The sequence below is a fragment of the Grus americana genome, chromosome 8 (genome assembly GCF_028858705.1).
Source record: "Grus americana isolate bGruAme1 chromosome 8, bGruAme1.mat, whole genome shotgun sequence".
Lineage (NCBI taxonomy): Eukaryota > Metazoa > Chordata > Aves > Gruiformes > Gruidae > Grus > Grus americana.
The window spans coordinates 25,728,106-25,753,505 of NC_072859.1; the positions used below are offsets into that span (position 1 = coordinate 25,728,106).

General features: G+C 41.2%; 1 protein-coding gene across 6 annotated transcripts in view; it reads left to right on the forward strand.

Moving 5' to 3' along the window:
• MAST2 (microtubule associated serine/threonine kinase 2) overlaps window positions 1-25,400 on the forward strand; it is a 197,758-nt gene that overhangs the window by 161,884 nt on the left and 10,474 nt on the right. For 5 of the 6 annotated variants that reach the window (XM_054834056.1, XM_054834051.1, XM_054834053.1 and 2 more), the window contains 13 exons: window positions 3,563-3,695; window positions 5,346-5,407; window positions 6,058-6,143; window positions 8,124-8,332; window positions 9,709-9,847; window positions 10,276-10,408; window positions 11,793-11,958; window positions 12,987-13,088; window positions 14,685-14,807; window positions 17,013-17,122; window positions 19,536-19,690; window positions 20,412-20,716; window positions 23,349-23,564. In XM_054834056.1, the coding sequence (XP_054690031.1) occupies window positions 3,563-3,695; window positions 5,346-5,407; window positions 6,058-6,143; window positions 8,124-8,332; window positions 9,709-9,847; window positions 10,276-10,408; window positions 11,793-11,958; window positions 12,987-13,088; window positions 14,685-14,807; window positions 17,013-17,122; window positions 19,536-19,690; window positions 20,412-20,716; window positions 23,349-23,564 (1,939 nt within the window). The remainder of the gene's footprint in view (window positions 1-3,562; window positions 3,696-5,345; window positions 5,408-6,057; window positions 6,144-8,123; window positions 8,333-9,708; window positions 9,848-10,275; window positions 10,409-11,792; window positions 11,959-12,986; window positions 13,089-14,684; window positions 14,808-17,012; window positions 17,123-19,535; window positions 19,691-20,411; window positions 20,717-23,348; window positions 23,565-25,400) is intronic. The other variant, XM_054834052.1, reaches the window with a different exon arrangement.

The following is a 25,400-nucleotide window of genomic DNA, read 5'->3' on the forward strand; positions in this document are numbered from 1 at the left end:
GAAAATTCTGGACACAACTCCATTCAGATTGGGAATTCTTTGGCTTTTAAAACTATTTTTGTGATTTAGAGGTGTTTTGTGACTCCAGTTATCTTCCAGCACTTATTCAAAATACCCTTTGGAAGTGAAGACAATGAAGAAAGCAACTGAATTTAAGCTTATTGTCTTTGTATTTGCTGTGTTCACCATTGTCATTTATACTTGTGTACACCCTGCTAGTAACACATCATCTAGGAAGGCGTGAAACCTCAGCAAGTTTTGTGAACCAATCTCTATACCTGCAAGCAGATCCAAACTCAAGCCAGCTTTTAGCTGTAAATCAATAGGTCTCCAGGTTCCTCTGCTGTCTTCTGCACCTGATGTTCTGCACAGTGAGTGGGAGCAGGTGGAAGCTGTAAAGTCATTGAGATTTGAGTAATAAACTCCAAAGCATGTAGTGACAACCTTGACAATGAAGTGGCTAGGCTTCTGTGGTGGGTTGACCCTGGCTGAGGGCCAGGTGCCCACCAGAGCTGCTCTATCACTCCCCTCATTCACCAAACAGAGGAGAAAAAGTATAACAAAGAGCTTGTGGGTCGAGATAAGGACAAGGAGAGGTCACTCACTAATTATCATCACGAGCAAAACAGACTGAACTTAGAGGAAATTCATCTAATTTATTACTAAGCAAAACAGGGTAGGGGAATGAGAAATAAAACCAAATCTTAAAACAGCTCCCCCCACCCCCCCCATCTTCCCGGGCTCAACTTCACTCCTGGCTTCAACCTCTGCCCCCCCTCAGCAGCACAGGGGGACGGGGAATGGGGGTTACGGTCAGTTCATCACACTTTCTGCTACTTCTTCATCCTCAGGGGGAGGACTCCTGTCATCGTTCACCTGCTCCAACATGGAGTCCCTCTCACGGGAGACAGTCCTTCATGAACTTCTCCAGCGTGAGTCTCTCCCACAGGGTGCAGACCTTCAGGAGCAGACTGCTCCAGTGTGGGTCCCCCATGGGGTCACAAGTCCTGCCAGCAAACCTGCCCTGGCGTGGGCTCCTCTCTCCACAGGTCCTGCCAGGAGCTTGCTCCAGCGTGGGCTTCCCATGGGCCACAGCCTCCTTCAGGTGCCTCCACTTGCTCCGGCGTGGGGTCCTCCATGGGCTGCAGGTGGAATCTCTACACCTCCTCATCCTTCCTCCATGGGCTGCAGGGGGACAGCCTGCCTCACCATGGTCTTCACCACGGGCTGCAGGGGGATCTCTGCTCCGGCGCCTGGAGCTCCTCCTCCCCTTCCTTCTGCACTGACCTTGGTGTCTGCAGAGTTTCTTACATCTTCTCACTCCTCTCTCCGGCTGCAAAAGCTCTCACTAACTGTTTTTTTCTCCCTTCTTAAATGTTATCACAGAGGCGCTGATTGGCTTGGCCTTGGCCAGCGGCGGGCCTGTCTTGGAGCCGGCTGGCATTGGCTCTATCAGACACAGGGGAACCTTCTAGCAGCTTCTCACAGAAGCCACCCCTGTAGCCCCCCCCCCCCCCCCCCCCCCAAACCTTGCCACACAAACTCAACACAACTTCAAAGTGTAAAAATAGTATTTGTATCTGTATCCTAGTCTTTCCTGTTTATTTAACCTGATTTCCTTTCTAGCAATTTTTTCCATATATGTATTTTATTCTGGTGACGTGAAGACTTAAGTATTAATGTCCCTTTTATCCCTTAAAAGAACGAGATATATAGCAATGGATAGTCTATCATTTAAAGAGCTTGAGAACTACATTTCTCTTTTTTTTTAACATTTTTTTGGTAGTTTAACCTCTAGCTTCATTGTTTGTAAATTTATAGACAAATATTCTAAGATTTAATATTGATGTTAATTTTAGTAACACAGGTCATTCTTATTTCTTCCTTGTAAATGAAATAATTGACCATATAGGCAGTGGTTGTGATGGTTGTGATTGTTTTAATGGGAGTGAAGGCATTTAAGTATTTTAAAATTCAGTTATTTGGTTTCAGTCTTCGTATTACCTGTTGAACTGTGAAATGTTGATTTACGGACTGAGTCTCTGGGGCTTCAAGAAAATAATAATGTGTTTTGTGCATCACTGAAACCATCTTTTGGGAAAAAGTATGTAATTTTTTTTTTTTTTCCAGATTATTTTTCCATAGCATTTACCTCTGCTTAGTAGGGATCATTCTTCTCTGTTTAAGTAAAATGGTATTGAGATGATTAAATAAATCTACTAAAAGGAAGACAGAATTGGAATTTGTTTAATGTATTAATTTTTATATGTTTGAATTTTTTGTCACCAGACTTTTTTTCTTCTGTCCTTCACTTGCCAATAAACAACCTACAGTTGTATCTTGAAGAGTCCTTCCTTGACTCCACCTTCCCTTTCAGTAGCGCAGTGCTGTTGACCTTCTCTCTCCCATGGTCTTCTCTGCTCTGGCTCCTGCTCTCTGCCAGTTCTGGGGTAGCTGATGAATCCTCTTCCAGATTTTTCAGGAAGGAACGTACTTTCTTGCGTTCTTGCTGTTGTTGGTGATAGCATGTATCTAAGCAGCATTGCTTAAAGCAATCAAGAAAAAGCGTATCTTTTCTCTATTTCTCTAACCATTCAAATGTCTTTACATCATCATATTTGTTTTTCTTGTTTGCAGTTCTGTGTTCTCTTTTCTCTTACGCTGAGCACACTCACGTCAGTTCTTTTCTGATGCCCTCACGGCTGTATGCTGTAACTCTTCCCCTTTTATCCTCTCATTTCACTAGAAAATTTTTGAAGTCTTGGCAAAGCTGCTCATTACTGGTGAAGTTTATAGGGGAGAGTTAAAGTTAACTAGTGAACTTGCTTTTAAGCAGAGTGCTCCTGCCTCCAAAAGCTTGTCTTTTATTTCCAACTATATCTGTTAGTCTAGTAAAAGACTTCTCACAACCTTTTCTTGCCTTAGAGATCATATACACCAGGGCGGAGTTAAGATGATCCTGTACTGTATCGTACAAGAAATACTGCAGCAGTATTTATTATATTGAAAGTGAAATCTTCTCTGCTGATGAAATAGCAATTGCTGTTTTATTAATAATTTTATTAGCAATTGCTGAGGTTGGGACAGTTACAGAATTGGGTTAGTATACGGTTTGATCAGAGGTGACATTTGAAAGCAGGAGAGTTTATATTGGCTTAATTCACCTGTCAGAGGGAGGTGGGAGAAGGCGGCACCTCAGTCCTCGTCACAGACCTTTCCCTGGCCCATCTCAGTGTGACAAAACTGGGAGGTGTTTCCACATTGTTGCTCTCAGTATCATGACCATATCATCCGTAGTCTGGTTTTGGTTCATAAAAAGTCCCTACGGTCTTGTCATGTTTTGATTTGCAGATCTAAGCCAGTGGACATCCAGCAGGCTGTAAATGTCTGTCATTTTTGCAGAGCATCGTGGAATGCATTGACATGCTTGATGTTTTGCATCACTGCTGAGCTCAGAGTTAACTTTGGATGTTGTGAGGAATCTCCTATATGGGGGAGAAACCTTTCGTAATTGTAAAGCTGAATCATTTACCTCTCTGTCTCTCTTACCACCTTGCTGTAGGAGTTTGATCCTGAAGAGTTCTACCATTTGTTAGAAGCTGCAGAAGGCCATGCCAAGGAGGGGCAAGGAATTAAATGCGACATTCCTCGTTATATTATCAGCCAGCTGGGACTCACCAGGGATCCCCTGGAGGGTGAGAACTCATTTTGTGCTCTCCAAACTGCTGAAAGGATAACCAGATCTCTTGGTCTCTACATAGCTGAAGGAGGCTTTTATTTTATTGGTTTTATTTCTAGACCATTTTTCCTTATTTTCCTGTTTGCTGTCAAATTCTAGATTGTCTTTTCCAGCCCCATGTCTCAAAGGAGTGTTGCTGGGGTAAGGATGGCACATCAACAGTGACAGTTCTTTACTTACGATGTTAATAATGTCTCCCTGTATTATAGCTGAAACAATATTAGAAAATCGCTTTATGATTTAACTGTTTTCTCTGTGCTGTTGGACAGTAAAAGTAAATTTACCCATTATTTTTCTGATCTGCCTGCCTGCTGATGGCCTGGTTGCAAAGTATCCTGTCATCCCACTTTGTTGTCCTCTCTGGGAAAAGTCTATTTGTTGTGATTTTCCATGAGAAACCAGGACTAGTATGAATTTTTAGGTGGAGATGAGATTGTATTTTTACATCTTGCATAGCAACAAAGCCAAAGAGAGCAATTCTTTAGAAGACATAACAGCTTTTCTGCTAGGTGCCAGCATTGCATATGGTAAATTAAATATACTGTAAATGTACAGAGGCCCAGAAGATCCTAATTTTGGAATTTGTGAGTTAATATTTCTGTCTGGCACTTTGCTAGCTGAATCTCTTCTCCTATGACAAGTTTTACGAGCGTGCACAGCTTGCTCAGCAACAATAGAAGTGTGACAGAGACTGGAGGTTACTGCAGAATATTTCAGCAATTGAACCGTACTTTTTGTTTTCTCAGGAGAGCATAATTTTAGCATAAATTAGTAGTCTGGATAGGACTAGTTTAACTTCTGCGGTGTTTACCGGAATGACAGTGACAGGTTGACTTCAAGTGAAGAGCTCTTCGGGAGAATTTCTACCAAAGATTGCTAAATGCAATTTAATAGCATTTGTTGAAATCTGACATTAAAGGGAAATTTCCTTTGATCCCTGTCATGGGAGAGAACCTTTCCATCACTAATTCCCCTTACTAAAGTCAAATTTTCTTTAGAAATGTGTGGAGATGTCAAGGTGCCTTATTTCTTTTCTATAAGGAGGGCACCCAGAAATGTCAATGATGTCTGTGCAGAGACTAGTAGCTAATGTAGAATTTAGTTTTGCAAAGTCTATAGCATCTCCTATGACAGCTGAGTAGCCTAATCTAACAGACTTTCTCCCAGTTTGCTGCTGCTCAGCGTTTTGCAGAATCAGACACATTTCATGGAGGGAGGTTTGAAATGTAATGCTTTTTCTTTTCTGGAGTACAGAGGTGCCACCAGGCTGTATGCAGACATATATGCATGGAATAGATTTTAATATTAACTAGCTAGTGGTTTCCCCAAACTTGCATTTAATGCTTTTACTTGTTATAGAAACCACCTAGAATAAGTCAGGCTGAAATGAGAACAATTAATTCTATTCATCCTTATATAAAATACTGCCTACAGCTTAAAAGATGCTAAAGGTTATCACTGTATAATTGGGGTGAATTTTTACAGAGGGGAAAAAATGTCCTTCCTCATCTACAAGTACCTCTTAAAATCCTGTTTGTCTTGTATAAACAAAGAGAATAGTGTTTGATTGAGATCATTAGCAGTAATCTTTCTTCTTTCTTTTCAGAAATGGCCCAGCTGAATAGCTATGACAGCCCAGACACTCCTGAGACAGATGATTCAGTCGAGGTAAAGCAGTAATACGCTCAGTCTAGTGCTTTTTTTTCTCTGGAAAGAAGTAGTCTACAGTAAAGAATTAATTATAATGCAGAGTAATTTTAATTTAAAAAAAAAGTGCTGACATTTAAAAGTGCGTGTTAAAACTAGAGTGTATACAGTCATAAAAATGTGGAGATCTCTACACTGTGGTGGTGAAATGCTTAAAAGTTGCAAATAGTCATTATCGTCTAGTTTTGTTGATTTTTTTTTTTTTGGAGTTGCAAACAAAAATAATCTGGAGAAATTCTTCATATCTGCATTTGTAAAATGTGATGGGTATTGAAGAGAGTTGGCTTTAGTAATGGACTGTTGGAAATATTTAATTATATAACTCACTGGGTTTCAAAAATCCTTAGTTGTTTAGTTTATTGGTATTTTAAAAATCTAATGTTGGGGAAAGGCCTGAATCTTATAGTCCACTGATTGCGCTAATAATTGTGGGGGGAATCTGCAAGGGTCCTAGGGATACCGATGATTATCCTAGAGGTGAGGACTCCAGTGGTTTAGAAATGGATTGAGTTTGGGTGAATGCTGCTTAAAGAACAAAAGGACCAAAAAGCGATGCGTAGAATGAAGTCATTCCTGCTCCTGATTTCCATTTTCTTGTCTTCTTTCCCCAGAGCCGTGGAGCCTCTGTCCAGTCAAAGAAAACTCCATCTGAAGAAGAGTTTGAAACTATTAAACTGATTAGTAATGGTGCTTATGGGTAAGGCTTTTAGACTTTGCTTTAGAAGAAGATACCATTGTTGTCCTACCCAGGGAAGGACTATAGTGAAGTTTGGCAAATGACTGGTTACAAAAACCAGGGTCCAAAGCACAAATGAATTTTACTTGGGTCTTACAGAGGTTCCACACTTGTGATGTCTTCTGCATTCTTCTGGGAGATGCCATTTCTTGCACGTTTTTGGGGTTTCTTAGACAATAGCCCCTGTACCCGCACATAGTTCCTGGCTGTGGAGTCCTTACGTAGCACTGAACTGACACACAGCTTCCAGCTCAGGAAAATTAGTTGCCCTACATTAAAGCTTTCAGACTCTGGTATTCCTAATCCCTCCTGTGGCACAAGTTTTCTGAAGCCCTTCCTAACTGTGACCTCAAGCCTATTTTTCTGGCGACTATTTCTGCACGGTTTCTTTATGGCAGGTAGGTAATATATAGAACTTCAGTACCTTAGCTTGAGATGACAAAAACATTTTCCCTAGACATTGTCTCCAGGGAAAGTATTTTCACTTACTTTATTGTGAGATTTCGTAAGTAATAGTAAAACAATGTAGTTCAATGAGTCTGAGAAAATTATTGTGCACCCATTTCCTTACTACTCATCAAGGCAGGGTGTATTTCCTTTCGTGCTGTCAGGTTAAGTCCTGTGATTTGTACTTGTTCAAAGGCTAAACGAATGAGGGTAAAATTCTGTAGCTGCAGATATTATTGATGATTTATTGAAACAGCAAGAATATTGAGGGAGTAGTTCATGCTTTTCTATTCTTCCATGTATTTAGTTTATATGTGTAATATGTGGCTGTTTGTGAGCCCTTGAAATACTAAAAGAAATGCTAAAATTACATTGGGGCAAATCTACTATGAGAAGTAATATAGTAAATGCTATTAGATTTTATTATCCATTGAAGAATCCAGAATGAAGTCGGTCGGTTAAGATTTTAACTGGTCATACAAACCTATCCGGAATATTAAAGATGGTTCCTGACTCTGCAGTTCATAAATCCTTACCGGTGAAGTCATTAGGCTGTAACTGAAAAGCAGTGATATTCAGTAGGTCATAACAGCAAAACTTGAGCATGTGCTTGAGTGTTTTGTTGAAGTGGGTGCTTAGTTAACAGCAACTCATTTTTTAAATATTATATGTGGAAAAAACGTAAGCATATTTTTTAGTCAGTGAAGACACAATGGAGCATGTCGAAGAGCCATATTATTAGACGAGAAGATTTTATGTCTTTTTCAATTGTATTTCTGCACAGTCACCATGATTTAAATACAACTTTTTAAAAATGGGAGAGGTAGAAGTTTTGCTGTTACTCATATCTATCTTTATCCTGGGTGTATTTTATAGGCAGCTGCTGGTGAGACACAATACCACATTAAATGTAATATACTCCAGAGAAAAGGAAACAAGTACTGATTCAATAAAGCAGGCAAACTGGATGAAAATTTTATTTGCAAACTGTATTATTAATGTGCAGGAATCTAATGATCTGCAAATGATAGAAATGTAAGAGATACTTTACTGAAGGAAATCCACGGCAACAGTGTTGCATCAAATTAATTTTATGGAGCTTGGAAAGAAATCGTGCTGATTCCATACATTTTGGACAGTTTTTTAAGTGGAATGGTGACTGTAGTGTTGAAAAATACATGTGTGTCTGCAATGATGCTTAAGGAAGTTTGTGACATTTGTGTCTGAAATACCTCCTTGTTAGTCACATCAGCGAAAATGCTGCTTAATTTAAGAAGGCAGAGTAGCTTTTGGAAGGAAGTTCTTTCATGGGGTTCCTTGTCTTCTAGGGGAGCTTGGCACTGAGATGGGATTTTATGGAATCACAGATAAGTCTGTCAGCATCTATCCAAAGCAGTTACCATCACTATTTTTTTTTTTAAACAAACAAACAAAACCCAACAAACCAGTTTGAACTGAAAATGGAACTTTTCCTCTTGGTATGTGGTTTTCTAGAGCGGTGTATTTGGTGCGACACAAGACCACCCGTCAACGTTTTGCCATGAAGAAGATCAACAAACAGAACCTAATTTTGAGAAACCAGATCCAGCAGGCTTTTGTAGAGAGAGATATCTTGACATTTGCCGAGAACCCCTTCGTGGTCAGCATGTTCTGCTCCTTTGAGACCAAGCGCCACCTGTGCATGGTTATGGAGTATGTGGAAGGTATGGTTGTCATTATCTACACCTGCAAAGGGACCTTAGATAGGATAGATGTGTAGTGTGTATGCAGTGTGTCTCCTCATAAAGGATGACGTTTCTGAGTGATTTATAAGATGTGTACTTTTGGGTGTAATACTGATCTGTGCACTGCTCTGAACACAATAAATGGGAAGACCATCTCACGTGTGTACTAGTCCTTTCTTCACAGAAGGTGGGCTCCGTCAGCCCTGCAGTCACAGGGGAGGTCCTCCTTTCAGGGAGGAGTGTGTGTTCTGCTTGGGCTGAGCCAGAGAAATGAGTCATTCTACTGCTAGCACAGTGTAGGGTAAGGGGATACTCCGTTTGTGAATCCCTGTGACTAATACACCATGATTGTAGTGGAGCCGAGGAAACATAAAGCCACATGTGAAAAACTGCTGGAGTCAGAAGTCGGCATGAACTTTCCAGTCCTCACTGGAAAGAGAACCTCCCGCTCTCCTATGGGATGGCATGGCTAGATCCATAGCACGTTTGCTTGGCATTACAATTAGAAAAAGACAGTTAAGAAACATCACCAAGCAACACAGTCTTTGTTCTTTAGCAGCCTTTTTTAAAATACAGTGCTATTTTATGCTGGGGTTTTTTGTTTGTTTGTTTTGCTTATTCTTTGGAATATTGTTTGATTTTATTTTATTACTGTATCTTATTGTAAGCAATATATTTCCACTGGTGGATCAGATTAATTTCTTATGTCTGGCTTACTTGGCTGAATGTTTATGAGAAATAAGCTTACAGTTATTGTATCAGTGCTCTTTCAGATAAATTAGTAGAATGAAAACAGATGTATTGACGTAACAAATTTTAAAATTAATTCCTGTTTGCATATAGAGATGAAGGTTGAATGAAATGTGTGGCCAGTGCTCCTTAAGAAGCTTGAATCAGGGGTCCACAGACTTAATTTCATGAGTACCACTGTGTCCAAAGGCATGGCTACCTCTCCATGTCTAGGGAGAGCCAGTTAGTTGTTGTAGAGGTGTTTACTTACTATTTTAAGAAGGTTGTATATCAGAAGTAGTATGTATCTCAGTGATGGAAAGCAAATAAATTTATAGGGAGGCCAAACAGTTATGGACTGCCCTTTCTTCAATGGTTTGGAAACGGCATCTGTACAGCTCTTGAGCAAACATGCCCAGCACACATGGATCTCAATTTTCCCAAGATTTTAATATTTATTTGAAGCTCAAGATGCAGTGTAGAGAGAGCTTTAGAATTCAGGCTAACAGGGTTGAGAGAGACAGCGTTTAGGAAACTTTCTCTATTCTAGTATTGTAGACCCGTAGCTGTTCTTTCTTACTGATATTTGCCATTTCGCTGTGCCACATTTGCAACTTTTGTTCTAGGAGGTGATTGTGCTACACTTCTCAAGAACATTGGTGCCCTACCTGTTGATATGGCGAGGATGTATTTTGCTGAGACAGTTCTGGCGTTGGAATACCTACACAATTATGGGATTGTTCACCGTGACCTAAAACCTGATAAGTAAGTCTTTAGCTCTTCAGAAGCTGGAGGGAGAGAGCCAGTTCTTCAGGGGCTTTCTCCATAGGCAAGAGGACATGGAGGCTAGAGACAGTAGAGATCTTCAATGGCATCTGACATGTAGGAGATTTTATGGAGTCTCTTGCTACTGATATACAACCAGATAGATACTGAGAAAGGGTGGGAATAACATTTTCTGATATTATCTCAAAGCTGTTGCTACACTAATGAAATTATGGCAGAAGGTAGTCTCATTTCTAGCTGCCTTGGCAGCTCTGTGATATTCAGTTACATAGGAGGTTCCTTCCAGGTGTTTGATGGGAACGTAACACTGAGAACTTGCTGAGCATCATCTTTGTGTTCTTTTTTTAAAACCGTTTTTGGGAAACAATTAATTGAATGTTGGATTATTTTGCTTCTTTTTTTTCCAGTCTCCTGATAACTTCCATGGGTCACATTAAACTAACAGACTTTGGACTATCTAAAATTGGGTTAATGAGTCTTACAACTAATCTTTACGAAGGACACATTGAGAAGGATACCAGGGAATTCCTGGACAAGCAGGTAAGCTGAAAAACTTTGTCTGTTGATATGCGATCATATGCAGGATTCTGTCTCGGGATAGAACTGGAGTTTGTAGCACTCCCTCTCTGCATCAACACTGCTGTGTGTTGTGGAATGGGAGGAAAAGATACGAGTCCATTCTCATGTTTGTGCCTAAATTGGTATCGTTTGTTATTTCAACTTCTTGTTTTGGAGTGATGCACTTCAGCTCTTAGTTTAGGATATTGAAAGTGTGTCTCAGGCAGCAGTGCAGGTGTGAACAGAAGTTGGTTTATGGATGTAACACAGATTTTGCTGGAAGGTTGTTCCACAGTCTCCCCCTTCTGGTGCTTAGAAAGTTCATGGCAAGTTCCTATATATTTCTTCTTGTAATTGTGTCTGATGGCTTAAACATGGATTTTTATCCCAATGATAATTACTAAGGGTCTTTTTGTCTCCTCAGCCTTCATTTTGCTAGGCTTAACCAGCTAAGTTCTTTTAGATAACAAGATAGAATTTCCTTTGATGAATGAATAACTCTTCCATACACCTCTTTCAGCTTGAGTTGATATTTCCTGGGCATAGTTCACAGGAACTGTACTGTTCTGGATGCAGGCTCACCAGTGCCTTGTATAATGGGATTAAAAAATACTTCTCTTTTCTGGAAATACTTAGGATCGCAGCTGAATTTTCTCTTTTAGCTGTGCCAAGTGTTAATTCATAATCATCCTGGGGCATTATCTGTGCTTTCCTTCTGAGTAACGATGTTTTTTTCTAGCAGGAGCTCTCTCTGGTCACTAGATCATGGTCTTGCACTTTGCAGTGTTATATTTTTTTACAACTATTTTGTAATTGTTGCTGCTTCTAAGCCCGAGGCAACCTAGATCTTCCAGCGTGATTTCCTTAGCCATTGTCTGTGCCAGCTATACCTCCCAAGTTTAAACGCTGAAGTGTGTAATCATGCTGTGCTGCTAATTCTGCATCTGTGAAACTGAATTCTGCTAGCGCAGAGTTGTGAGAGGTTTGTCAGAACTCAGTTCCTGATCGCTATAGCTGTGCCAGTAGACATCCATCAAGCAGACAGACCTACACACACAGAATATGCATTTTTCCCATATGCTTTACGTGCACCAAAGAACTACTTAGCTGGCATGTCCACACTAGGAACATTTCATAGCATGTGATATCATTTCTGTGCAGGTAATGTGTTCCTCGAATATAGACTCTTGCTCCATGGAAGTAGTTCACAGCATAAAGTGGTTAGTGGCAAAACATTAACTTCCTTGTAAAGCTCTGAGGGGGAAAGAAAAGAAAGGAAAAAAAACAAACCAGCAAACCAAGCTTAAGCTTTGATGTGAATTTGGCAATTTGTAGGTTTATTACTTTCTTGTGTGTTTCTCTTGAGGTCTGTGGGACTCCGGAATACATTGCACCAGAAGTGATCCTGCGCCAGGGCTATGGGAAGCCCGTGGACTGGTGGGCCATGGGGGTTATCCTGTACGAGTTTCTAGTCGGCTGCGTTCCTTTCTTTGGGGACACACCTGAAGAGCTGTTTGGACAAGTGATCAGTGGTATGTTTCTGTTCTGGTTCTGAAGGGGTTTCAAAGCGTGCTGTGAAGTAAAACCTTGAAAATATTGAGGATACGCAGTTTAGTCAGGAAAGACTAGGTATAAAATAATGGGTTTTAATTTTAAAATATTTATCTTTCTATGTCAAAGTAGCATCCATCCGATTCCAGCTATCAAAAGTTATTGAGTTGCTTAACATCTTGCTAGATAGTTCTGTCATTGTACATGCTGTGGGAGTCAGGCAAATCCTTGTGGGATTGGGGATTTTTCTGTTCTGCCTTTTAACTTAAATAATGGAGAATATGAAAGGAGCAGCTGCCAACTGGTCTAATTCAGTCTGATTTTGGTTATTGCTTCTGTAGGTGCAAATGGCAGTCAATTAGTAATTGTATAAATGAAATAAAAAGGAAATTCTAAGCAAAACACATTGAAGCTGTTGTACTCAGTACCTTCAAGTCTTGTGGCTTTTTAAACCCATCTCCTGCTTGGAGCTGGACAAATGATTGCTTTGTGTTCTCTCAGTGAATATGCCAGTGAAAACATTTCCTATTGGGAATGCTTTCTGAAACAGTAAATTTTTAACACACTTGGCAAATGTCCTTTGTAAAAAGCAAATTTCAGCAAAGAACTAAAGATGATGCATGAAATTGTTACCTGTGAATTGTTCTCTCTGTTCCAAGTATAACGAGCGTGGAATGTGTGGGCACGAGATACAGCTGCAGTATTGTCAGTGTCATTGTTTATGGATTGTCATGGAAGTCCCATTTCATACTTTATTAATAGAGTTCTTAATGCTTTTTTTCTCCACAAGCACTACTTGGATTGACAGCAGCTTTAGCTGACGCTGAATTTTATGCATTTTGGAAAATGTCAATGCTTGAATTATATTAAGTATGCAAGCTGCTGAATTCAAGGTATTTACGATTCTGGGGCAATACTGAACACTGCGGTTTACAGTATAGGAATGTGAATGGTTATTCAAATTGGTCGTGAAGCTAGTAGAAAACATAAAGTCTCTTTATGTCCCCAGATGAAATTGCCTGGCCAGAAGGTGACGATGCACTGCCACCAGATGCCCAGGACCTCATTTCTAAGCTTCTCCGCCAAAATCCTCTGGAAAGAATGGGAACAGGTAGGAACCTTGTGCGTAGGAAAGTACTAGCCGGAGGTGGGAAAAGAAGCTACCTTGCCAGTGATGCACACCCGCCCATGTTGAAAAATGCTTATCTAGAGCTGGGAAACAGTTTATACTGGGTTCGATGAATCCCGTGCGATGAAACTCTGAGAATTAGCGTAGATTGTACATGAGTCAGACAGATATGACTGTCTTGTTTGGGAAACAAGAAAGGAGCACCGTCAGCTCGGCAACATAACTTCTCAAATTTGTGCTGTTCCATTAAAGGCTTGAGGGTTGTGTCTCCATTTGAACCGTGTAGAATCAGATTTCTTTGAAGTTCTCTCTGACTAGGGGCTTAATCCCCTGTATGAATGTGAACTCCTGGGTATAATAAAATAAATGAAAACTTTCCCATTCCTAGATGCCTGTACTGTAGAATTCTCCAAACATACAACAAAGCCTCTTTGGCAAAGTCAGATGTGTATGTCAATCTTTCTGTATATAATGTCAAATTTAAAGTTTTACAAGTCAACAATTCTCATTTCCTGATAGTAAATAACCATAAATAATCTCTAGCTACGCTCTTGTTTTAAAATAATTTGTGCAACACTGTGGCTTCACGGCACAGGTTGTCTGTTTCATTGATTTGATTTATTTGATTTTCAATTGGAAACTATACTGTAAGGATAAAATAAAACCCAAATATATAACAATTCCAAAAGGCACATGTATTCAGCAGACTTAACGCATGTGCACACAAGGGTGATGAATAGATCATGAATTAATAATAATATCAGATGATTTTCACATGTTCTTCTTTACTTCAAATCCAGGTACTTGAAAGATGTTACTGTCACGGAAAAGATGTAGAGTTTCTTGCCTTATAAAATGAGTTGATGAACTGATTTTTTTGATTTTTTTTTATATACCTGTAATGCTGAGACTGCTGTTCCACTTGGCATCTTGTAGTGCCACTGGCACTCAGCAAACCTTTTATCTCTTTTTCTCTGCTATTCTCTTTTTTAAAAAGACAGTAACATCTTTTATGAATATTAATTTCATTTGAAAGAAAATGCACATACTAGTAGACAGATAGTCCTTAGTTTCTCCTTCTGGGTACCCAAGCTGCTGAGGTTAATAACAAAAGATAGTAATTCAGGAAGATATGTAAGCTCCTGCCTTGTTTTAAGCACATGGATGAGTTTATTCATGAGTGGAGCCACTCAACTGCTAAGTACCTTTCTGAGTTTCCTCTCTTTAGCTATGAACAACATGGTATTTAGAGTTTGGAAATTTTAAATGAAGATGTTAATTAAGTCTTACTCTTGCAACTTGCTGTGGAATGTAACAGCAGATGCTGTGTTCCAGCCAGTTTAGTCATGTGTTGTCATTAAATAGGAAGAGGAGGTGGGAAGAAGGAAATCTTGTTCAGATTTTATCCTGTATCACCACTTTGGTAAAAGGATAAATTGTTTCTCAAAATTTCTGGAAGATTTGTGACTTAAATGTACTCGAGTATATTCTTTTAGGCTCTTGATATTTTTAGGGTTTGTTTTTCTTATTATGCAAATGCTGAAAGAAATACTGTGCAATAAAAGATTCTTATTTCAGGTAGTGCCTTTGAAGTGAAACAGCATCGGTTCTTTAAAGATTTGGACTGGAATGGATTACTTCGGCAGAAAGCTGAATTCATCCCACAGTTAGAATCTGAGGATGACACAAGCTATTTTGACAGTAAGAACAAAGATTCAGCGTAAATGGCATCATATTTTTCGTGCATATTTCATTTTTTGAATTGTTAGGGATAAGTCATTGTTAGAAATTGAATAAAACACTTGATGGAAATTGCTTTAAAAAGTTTCTGTTGAATGCCAAGTAAGGTTTCTTTGAAAGCAAATTAATTTTAAATGAAAAAATGTTGCTGCTGAAGTCAGTTGGCCTTTCACGGGTACCCGTGGTCCTGCCAGCCATGGCCCTGCAGTGAAAGGAGCTGCGGTTGTTATGCTGAGTTTATTACAGTACTTCCAAAGCATTCAGTATATCCAACTTCCATGAGTTTTTGAGCAATATTATCTTTCCCTAGTGACTGTTTTCAGCCAAGAAATTTTTTTTTTTAAAAAAAATCAAGCAAAATCCAAAGCTTGAAGACAAGTATGTAGGGAAAATTCTTTAGAGATATAAAGTAACTTAAATTATTTTCACTGCAACCTTATTTTAGTATTGTTAACTCTGATGAGATATAAAGTGCCTGTCTGGTGTGTATAAATGTCTGGGAACTGCCATGGTATCAGTGCTATGTAAGACTCCTGGTATTTCCAGATAAGCACCAGACAGAGTGGGTGCCCTTGGGAGAGAAGGGAGGAGCATCATGTGAGGGATGGAGAGGTCTCTGTCCCCAGAGCCTCTGCCTCCCTGGCTTTTCTCATTTGACTTGGGGAGCTGAGCAGGTGGAATGGGCTTGGGGCTTGTCACTGGTCAGGGGGGTCTTTCCCCCACTGCAGCTGCAGAGCAGGATGATACTGGGCTACTTGAGTTTCCTGAACTATCTCTTCCATCCTTCTCCCAGGGCCATCACGGGACTCGCTGACTCCGTATGAAGCACATTTTTGCTCTGCTCCTGCGCTTTGCGCAGGGTGAAGGGAGGGAGAGAGCAGTCTACCTCTCGCCCCTCGGTGCCAAGCTGCAAAAGCAGCGGTCCTATTTGGATAATGCACTCCCAGTTTGGGCATGAGGCTTTTAGGTTAGGGGTTGGGCGGAGAGGTGGGATGGAGAGAGAGACACGCAGACATCTCCATGTAGTCATGGCAGAGAGCAATCTGAGTGAAGCTGTGCAGAGGGAGCAGAGGTGTGTTTTGTGTGTATTGAGGTTGTTGTGGTACAACATACAGGTAGAAACCGAGGTGGCGGTGTGTTCCCCTCACTCATTGGACTTATTGGACATTGTAACTTGAGCTGTGGTCACTGAACTGGGGCAGTGATGGGGAGAGGCTCAGCACAGCAGCCGTGAGCAGATCCTGGTGGGTAAAAGCACCACGTTAAGTTCAGTGGTGCAAATCACTGGGTCTGTCAAGTCAGAATGATGGCAAACTCCCCAGGTGCCCAGGCATGCTCAGCAGGTTATCAGGGTAACTTTGATCTGAGTCCTTTATAAAGGCTGGAATTCTCACATCAGGAAATATCTCACATAGAGACTGATAAGAGTTGGTGTTGCTGTTATAAACTCTAATGCAGAAAATTTTAGAATTTACAAAAGTGGCTTTCTGGCTGATACAGTGCAGCAAATTTGGCTCAGTACAGCTATCAGCTTTCTGTAGCCAAACTTATTAGTGCCTGCCCTGCAAAATCCAGTGTGGCTGGCTTAGAAATCCAGTGCTGCAAATCTCAAAGCACAAAATCTCTTTGCAGGCAGTTTAGATTTTTGCATTAAAAAATAGCTTTGCATATTGGCTGCTTGCCCATTTTCTTTCATGAAATCTAATCCTTTTTCTAGTTGTAGGAGGGAGAAGAAGAAATATTTTGTGGGAGTAAATATTTTTATTTTTTAAAGAAGGCTTGTATGTACATATGTCTGCAGGACAGACTTTGGAAAATCATAAAGCTGTTTATTGGAAATTGGGACAGTGAATTGTTTCCATGTCTCCTTCCATGTGATTGTTTGCCATAGGGTAGAAATATCCCTACCATGAAGGGTCTGCAGGATTAGACACCTGCTGAGCATCAGCAGCTTTTAGAATGTAGTATAGCTGATGATATAAGATAAATTCAGTAGGAAGAAGATATTCTTCACTGCTAATTGTACAGGATGAGCAAAGCTGGCTGGGTGTGTTTCAGTATTAAGGAAAATACCCTGCACAGTGTAAGTAGACAAGTAGGAATGCTTGAGGTGTGAGAGTTATAACACTCCCCGCACTGGTGAAATGTGGCACATCTTGTTCACAGCTCGTTCAGAACGGTACCAACACCTGGATTCAGAAGAAGAGGAGGACACTAATGATGATGATCATGTGGAAATTCGACAGTTTTCCTCATGCTCGCCAAGGTTCAGCAAGGTAGGAGCATGCTAACTTGTTGAAAGAAAAAATTTAGAGAGGACACGGTTTTGTTGCTTCATACGGGGTAGATTTTAATCATGCAGATGATATGTGGGAGTTGCATGGTGTTTAGTATTCACGGAGGAAAGAGAAAACTGTATACGTTGTTTATTCTGTGATAGTTTCTGGCCTATTAGAAGGTGAGTGCAAGAATAATTGGTGTCTCCTGTGTCTGATACAATTTGATGTTTTTGCTTATGACTTGGATGCTGGCATAGGGAGTGTCCAAAGCTTATTTCTTTGAACAGTGTCATTCTGAAAGGGTCTTCCAGTAGGTAACAAGATGGTATTGGGATGAAAATTGATTCTGACATTTTGGAATAATGGTCTAAAATCAAAGGGATGCCATGCAGTAAGAGCAAAGGTGGAGTTTACACCTCTGCTGTTCGTTGTCTCAAGTACAGCCTGAGGAACAAAAGGCGAGGTGGCAATTTCAAAGAGAAGGATCTAGGCAGATAGTGTATCGTGAGTTAGATGTGCCAAATTATTGAAACAAAAAGGTAGTTAGCTACCATTCTGGGCAAGCACGAATATTTTCTGCAAGGCGGATGAAGAAATCCTTTCCACCTGCTTAGCAGTAGGAAGGCTGGGGTACTCTGTCCTGTTCTGGGCAATGTTCTTGAAAATAAACATGAACCAGTAAAAGAGAATCCAGAGGAAAGCAACAAGAATGATCCGAGATCTACAAAACACAAAACCTAACGTGTTTCCAAATACATAACTGCTAGAAGGAAAGGAGTCCGTTGGTCTTCCTGTTCTACGCAGAACTGATAGGTAATGATGGGCACAAAGGAGGTGTAGGGGAGATGACGAGAAAAAGTTTCCAATGTTGAACAATAATTAAGCACTGACATGGGTTGCCTGGGGAATTTGTAGAATTTCCATCACTGGTGGCTTTTAAGAACAGGTTGGAGAAACATCTGTCAGGTGATCACAAGAGAGCTGGTTCTGCTCTGAGGTGAGGAAATGGGCAGGAAGCCCTGAGAAGGTCCCCTCTAGCCATGCTTTCTGGATTTAGGTCTGTGCAGGTCTCTCATTCTTACCCAGGTGATCTGAAATAAAAAGTTGGAATTCAGGACATTTTCAAGTAGTGCAACTCCACTGTTAACTTGGAGAAAATAAAGTATGTTTGGGGAGGGGGGGAAGGGAGATGAAATGCTGGTTTGAGGTCAGCCTGCTCTATGAATTGTATTTCCCTCTTCTTGATGAGATGGGAGTAAAATTCCTTAGGGCCTCTGAAAGCTATCTTAGTTTTCCATGACAGCTCCTCCAGATTTTCACTACCAAAGTCAGTTTTGAAGCACCAGTTCGTTCTTCTTTGTCCTCAGCTGGGCTACAGTGGCTTAAGTAACAGTTACCATTAGTTTTATGGAGTTGCTCCTGATTTGCATCACCAAAAGTATGTTTAAAATTGGGCCTCAGGATTAGTTGGGGTTTTGAAAAAGTTCTCAGGAGTACGTAAGGGTTTCTTTATTTCTGCCTTGTCTCATCATGAGTATTATTCATCTGTAAGACTGAAGCTTTTCTTTAGGGTTCAGTGTTTTTGCCACAAAGAGAAAAAGTTCACTTTTAATGAATTTATTTTAAGACCTGGAAAATTATACAGCATTTGTAATGTGGGAGGCATAAAAGGCTCATTATATTTTGAAATTCTTGTCTGACAATTCAGCCATATGATTTATTAATAGTTATCTTGTTGATGCTCTGAATTTTTAATAACATTATTTTCATTAATCTCTTCTTATGGAAATTAGGTCCACAGTCAAGTGTAGTTTTAAAAGGATGGATTTTTTTGCTTAATCATTTAATTATTTAAAGACGGCTGTAAAATCAAGAAAGGCACTTTCATTAAGCTGTCAGCATTATAGTAGATTCCTTGAGGAGGGCAGGACTTTTTTGTTCTGAAATAAGCTTGGGGCAATGCTGATAGACTGATGATAATGAAATGGGGTCATGAGCGTGATGCCTATCACTGAATTGAATTTGTGTAGTAAGATTTCAAGATCCAGATGCCAGCCTTCAAGGCTTGTGGAGCCTGTTTTAGCAATATCTCCTCTTGGATTTGAGAATCGTTAAAACCAAAAATCAAGTAGTTTCAAAAAGTCTTAGTCTTTCTGTGGTGTGCTGGACTGTTTAAGAGGACATGCTGTTGTGAAAAAACATGTTTAATGTTTCTGAAGCTTGTTTTTGCCTTTTCTCCCTGGCACACTTTGAGCATGTCACATCTGCACTGTGTTATTTAGTCAAAGAACATTGCCAAGTTCATGTTTTCAGGGAAATCTTCCTTTTTGAGAAGAGATTATGCCCTTTGATCAGAAAAGGCCACGCAGGTCTGTTTCCTCTGTACAGAGCTATCTTTTGCTATATGCAGGTGTACAGCAGCATGGAGCGTCTTTCCATCCACGAAGAGAGGAAGACTCCACCACCAACTAAACGGAGTCTGAGTGAAGAAAAAGATGACCGACTGGACAGCCTTGGCGGCTTGAAGAGTCGAGACCGCAGCTGGGTGATTGGATCTCCTGAAATGTAAGTTCTGTAGAACTAAATCTTTTGGTTTCTCATAGCATCTAAGAAAGACCAACCTGTGCCAAAACTTTCTATGACCAGTGTTAGGTCGGGAGTGCTTCGTATGATTTATTTCCACAGGTGGAGCCTGAAAAGTGGAATAAATAGCTGAAAATGAATGTGTAGAAGTGATATAGTCCTTAAATGTACCTAATTAAGTACTAACATCTCCTAAATTTATAGCAAATATTATAAATTAATTTGAAAGGTTTCTAACCTGAAGTAAAGCTTTCATTTGTGGAAAGGCTAGTTATGTTGCAGATGTATCAACAGCATTTTTTTCTTAAACATCAGTGAATCCAAAGTCTGGTGTTGCCAGACTTTTACCATTTGTCACAATTTAGTGAAACAATTAGGAAAGTCCAAATATTCTAAAGTTCAGAATATCCAAAAAAATCTTGTGTTCTAATAAAAATGTCAGTAAAATATATGAATGCTCAGAATTTGGTTTTATTCCTTCCTTTCTTAGAAGCTTAACAACAGAATATATTGGAGATCTAAACTCAGGTGATGCTCCAAGCCTTTGCTGTTTTAATTCCTAACGATGTAGCTCCATCTCCTAACTTCACCGTATTTTGGCTTCAGATGTGTGAGTTGGGTCTGTGGACTATTTTCACCCTTTTAAGTTTATTATCTCCCTAACTTAACTGAGGGGCGGGCTCTGTCTTGTTCTCTCTCTTAGATTGCGTAAGCGCTTGTCTATGTCTGAATCCTCACACACGGAGAGCGACTCCAGCCCACCTTTGACGGTCCGCCGACGCTGCTCAGGGCTTCTCGATATGCCCCGTTTTGCCATCTCCACCGAGGACGAGGGAACTGTTCTCAAAAGGCCACAGTCCGAGGGGATGCTCTTATCCTCTGTGCAATCGCGGGAGGGGCTGCCAGTGCCCATTCCAGAACAGCCTGTGGAGCAAGACCTGCAACTGGAAGGTGATGCCAGACCCACCACCCCCTCCACGGCCATCAGCAGCGCCTCAACGCTGACAGGTATGTGCACAGCGTGATGGTGTTGTGGTCCCCAAGAAAGCCTGTGTTAGCTTGCAGATGTTAACTCTGTGAAACTGTGGATTTGGATTCAAGTAATGTGAATATCTCATGCTAAGTGGTTATTTTACTATAATTTTGTGGATGTGCTTTCCTTTAAAATGACATCGATAGTTTAATCTCTTCAAAATATATTTCAGTCCTGTCACTTCAAATTGAATAAGGTCTTCTCATGCTTGAGACCCATATGGTCTATGCCTACTTAGAACCACTGGGTGCCTACCTGAGGCAGCGTTATTTTAATCCTTAGTCAGAGCAGATCACTACTGAGTTGGGGCTGGAGACTATGGGTGTCATCTGTACTAACACATCCCTGCTTCCTATGATTTTATTTATCCAACAAGTTTCAAGTAGAGACTTGAAATTTGCTGGGGGAGTGTGGTTTGCGTCAGGGACATGCTACCTGCTTCTCAGCCAAATATCCTGAAATTTAGCAAAATTGCAGGCTTGAAAAAGCAGCCTAGGTTTAGTAGAGTTAGTCTTAGAAGTCAGTGTTTGACTTCTGGGAAGCTTTGTCCATCCTGGGGCCATTCTCTAGCACCGGGCTGAGCGGGACCTTCCTGGTGATCGTGCCCTGGGCTGCTGTGGTGCAGGACTGGGCTCTGGGTGCTGGGGTGTCCCCAGCTCCTGCCCCCTTCAGGGCACCGGGAAGGCAGAGGGCAAAGCTGCCTGAGTACAGAGGGAGCCAGAGCTGGGAACTGGTGGGAAGTAGCAAGGAGAAAAGGACAAAAACAAAATTTAGCCAAATGGAAGAGGGCGGGGAAGTTGAAGGTTGGCAAGATAATATTTGAGAAGAAAGGCATATTTAGGGGAGAAACTAGATTGTAGCATTGAAGAACAAGCACTAACTAAGAAAATAAGAAATGAGTTGCTGGGGGAAACAAAGAGCAGACAGGCAAAGCAATTGAGGATGGAAGGGAGAGGAAAGGGGTACTGAGCAAGGAGTCAGAGCAGCAGCAAGGCTGGACAAGGACAAGGTGAAGGGCACTGGGCAGATGTGATGGCGGATTGATAGCAGAAGGTGGAAATGCCTCAGAGGAAATTTGCCTCCAGACTGGAGTAAAGCCAAAGATTCCCCCATCTCGTTATTCCTGTTCTGCAATGCAGTCTGTGAAATTTCCTCCAAAATGGTCCCATTCCCTGCTATGGCTCATCCTCCCAGAAGAGACCCGGTGCTGCCATCACATACTCCATTAACCCGTGGGAAAAGGTGTAGGAGTGAAGTAAGCAACCTTAGTTTCTCAATTTCATACTAAAAGCCTAGAAACATGTTATTAAAAATTGCAAGAACACTTCCATTGCAAATTTGAGTATCTACAAGTTGAAATGGGCAAATGAAGTTTCCCTGGGCAGCCTGCTCCCCTGAGCCTAGTGCATTAGATCAATCTTTAATCCAGCGCACGGGATTCAACGATACCATTGCTTCAGTGTCTTCAGCCTGCAAAGTTAAGTCAGAGGCAGAGGATTGCAAGAAAAGAATTTCATTCCTGTCGCTGTCTCGGAGCGCTCCTCTAATGCACATCGCAGCCTTTTCACACGCAGCCTCTGATTCTGGGTTCCTCATTGTCTGGCAGCCTTATTTGTAACTCTGCGGCTGTTAAATGTTGAACTGGCATCTGGTACTGAGGTCTATGGGAATGGTGCTTTGAATTTTTATTTTCATGGTACTTCCTGCTTTACTTAGTATGCAGAGCAGTGGTGCCCACTTAAATAACGATGATCAATGTTTTGTTCTGTCCTCATTGTTCAAAATGTGGCCCTTAGGCTTTATTTATCGCATGCTGCTTAAAATTTGCTTTTGAAGACAGAATGATTAATTTCCCATGTGGACTTGCTGTGATGCTCACCACTTTCATTTCTGAGCACCTTGTAAATTCTAATTAATGTATTTTCACAGTCCCCCCTTTAAGGTATCAGATGGGGAACTGAGGAACAGAGCTTGAATACAGCATCCCCAACCCCCAGCGTCGGCTGTTGCTGTATGCCCAGTCTAATTTTCAAGATTACTTTGCATTTTATATATAATTATAGCAGGTTAAGTAATTCAAGACTAAATTGCAATGGTGCACAGAAGGGGGCAAATTAGGGTTGTCTTTGCAATCCACATTTTGACTTTCCCTGACTTTAGTACCTTACTATTCTCTTACAGTGGATTTTTTACATGCAACTCCAGTAGAACCTGGTTCTTCTGTTACAGGGAGTTTTAACTTAAAGATTGACAGTTCTTGCTGGTTGTAAAAATGGAGCACTTTCATAAACCTGTTTTCATCTCTGAATGATCCTGTTGAAATGGCTTGCCTGCAGAACTGCACCACAGCTTTAGGATTCATGTAACTGCTGCTGATCAACGTGATTTCATTAGCGAGCTTTTCCAACAGAACAGAAGCTGCTGATTTTCTGTATTCAGAATAACACCATTTCTGTAAATAAAAATTCAAGCCCTGGGGTTTCTTCTTAGGAAAATTTACTCTTGGACTTCATGTAAACATGACTTTGATTTAATGTATTTTGCCTGTAGGGGAATAGACTGTTAGGAATTCCCTGTGGTTCTAATCTGTTTTAATTTAAACTGTAGCTGGGAGCACTGCAGATTTCTCTGATCCACGCGCTCGCAGTAATAGCAATGAAGGCCCAGACTTTACCACTCCAAAAGCCATCAGCGATTTGGCAGTGCGGCGGGCACGACACAGGTTGCTCTCTGGGGAATCAGGGGAGAAACGTACCTCAAGACCTGTCAATAAAGTGATTAAATCAGCATCCGCTACTGCCTTGTCTCTCCTGATTCCCTCAGGTAAGAAATGCCTCGGGTGAGGCATTGTCAGAATCTGCAAGCTCTAAACAAAAGGTCTGCAGACAGATCCTCCCCCTTCGCTCTCCTGGAATAATACCCTCACTGGCAGGAGGGGAGAGATCTAACTTTTACAATCGGTTTAATATTTACTGCTCGGCAGGATAATGAATACTGCTTTGCCACAGACAGGAGCATTGTGTGCGTGGTCTGACTGCAGCTTCTGCAAATGGCAGCTGGGCCTTATTCTTTCCGTAGTTTTGTGTAAATTGGCTCCTAGCTGGTCTCTAGACAATGGTGCAGCGAGGAGGTATAGAGACACGGAATGATTTTAACCCACAAGGTACTATTTTTGGGGGTCACATGCTAACTACAGCATTGTTTGGGAACTGAATGTGTCTGGTGCGTTCACGCACAAGGAAGTTTCAGTAGCTCCAGATAACCTGGTTGAGAATTCGGTAGTGTCAGTAACTCACAAGGCAAGTTACGCTGAATAGCTCACCTTGTTGGCCCGGCTCTGTGCCCAAGCAGAGCCAGACCTTGACAGTTCCTAATGCCAGGTAGTAACTTCTAGTGAACAGCCCAATCATGCCGAGCTATGACAGACCGGTTCAGCAGGACGCTCTCCCCACAAAGACTTTGTCCCTCTTTCCGGAGAATAAGTCCTTGCTCTATTCCCAGGGCTGTTCCAGCCTAGATGGGAGCAGGGAACTGCAGCTGGCCCACGAGTGCCAGCCCAGCAGAACCTGCTGGCAGAGCGATGCCTGCCTCCCCCTCTCTGCATGCAACTGCTGCTTGGCACCGTCGTGGTGATGCACGCCACATTTCTTGTGGTTGGGGCGTTGGTTGCTTTTCAAACTACAAAGTGTCTCATGTAGTGATAGGACGAGGGGTAATGGGTTTAAACTAAAAGAGGGTAGATTTAGATTAGATGTTAGAAAGAAATTCTTCCCTGTGAGGGTGGTGAGGCACTGGCACAGGCTGCCCAGAGAAGTTTTGGATGCCCCATCCCTGGAAGTGTTCAAGCCCAGGCTGGATGGGGCTTTGGGCAACCTGGGCTAGTGGAGGGTGTCCCTGCCCATGGCAGGGGGGTTGGAACTATATGGTCTTTAAGGTCTCTTCCAACCCAAACCACTCTATCATTCTGTGATACTAAAATCTCTAAAATGTGTATTTAATCACCCAGCCAAGGTTCCTCCAGGGCTGCTCTCATCTGCTGGGTAAATGTGTGCCAGGCGACTCAGCAGGTGTTTCTTAATGGATTAGAGATTACCTTTTACAGCTGCATTTAATATTCCTGCTCTTTGGGTTTATTTTACTGATGTTGACCAGCTTCACTTTAATATGAGAGTTCTGTATTTGCTTTGTATTTTTAAAAGTGGGTGTTGTTCCTCTAGCAAGCAGAGTCAGATAGTTTAGCCGATAGCCCAGCCCTTGGCTGTTTGTTTCGGAAATGCACTCTAAAATACACTTGTGGTGGTGTTTTTCAGTAGCAGAGTCCCTGCAGTAGCTAATTTTCAGGCTTAAATATTTTTGCCCCTGCGAATTTAAAACACTACCAAAACTACCTAGATGTAGTTGTTGTCTGATTGTCTACTGATTTTTTGGTTTTAATACTAACTGATTTTGATTTATCTCAGCACCAACATATAACTTGCACCAAGATCTAGAAGCTATCTGATCTTTTGGAGGGGGATAATAGCTCATAACCTTGAAATGGGTTGTTCCAGAATTGTGCCTAGAGCAAATGCTTATAATGGGTTGTAAATCCCTGATAGAGGAGAAATAAACACTGTGACACATCATAATCCTAGGCGAGCAGTGCTGCTGTATCAAGTA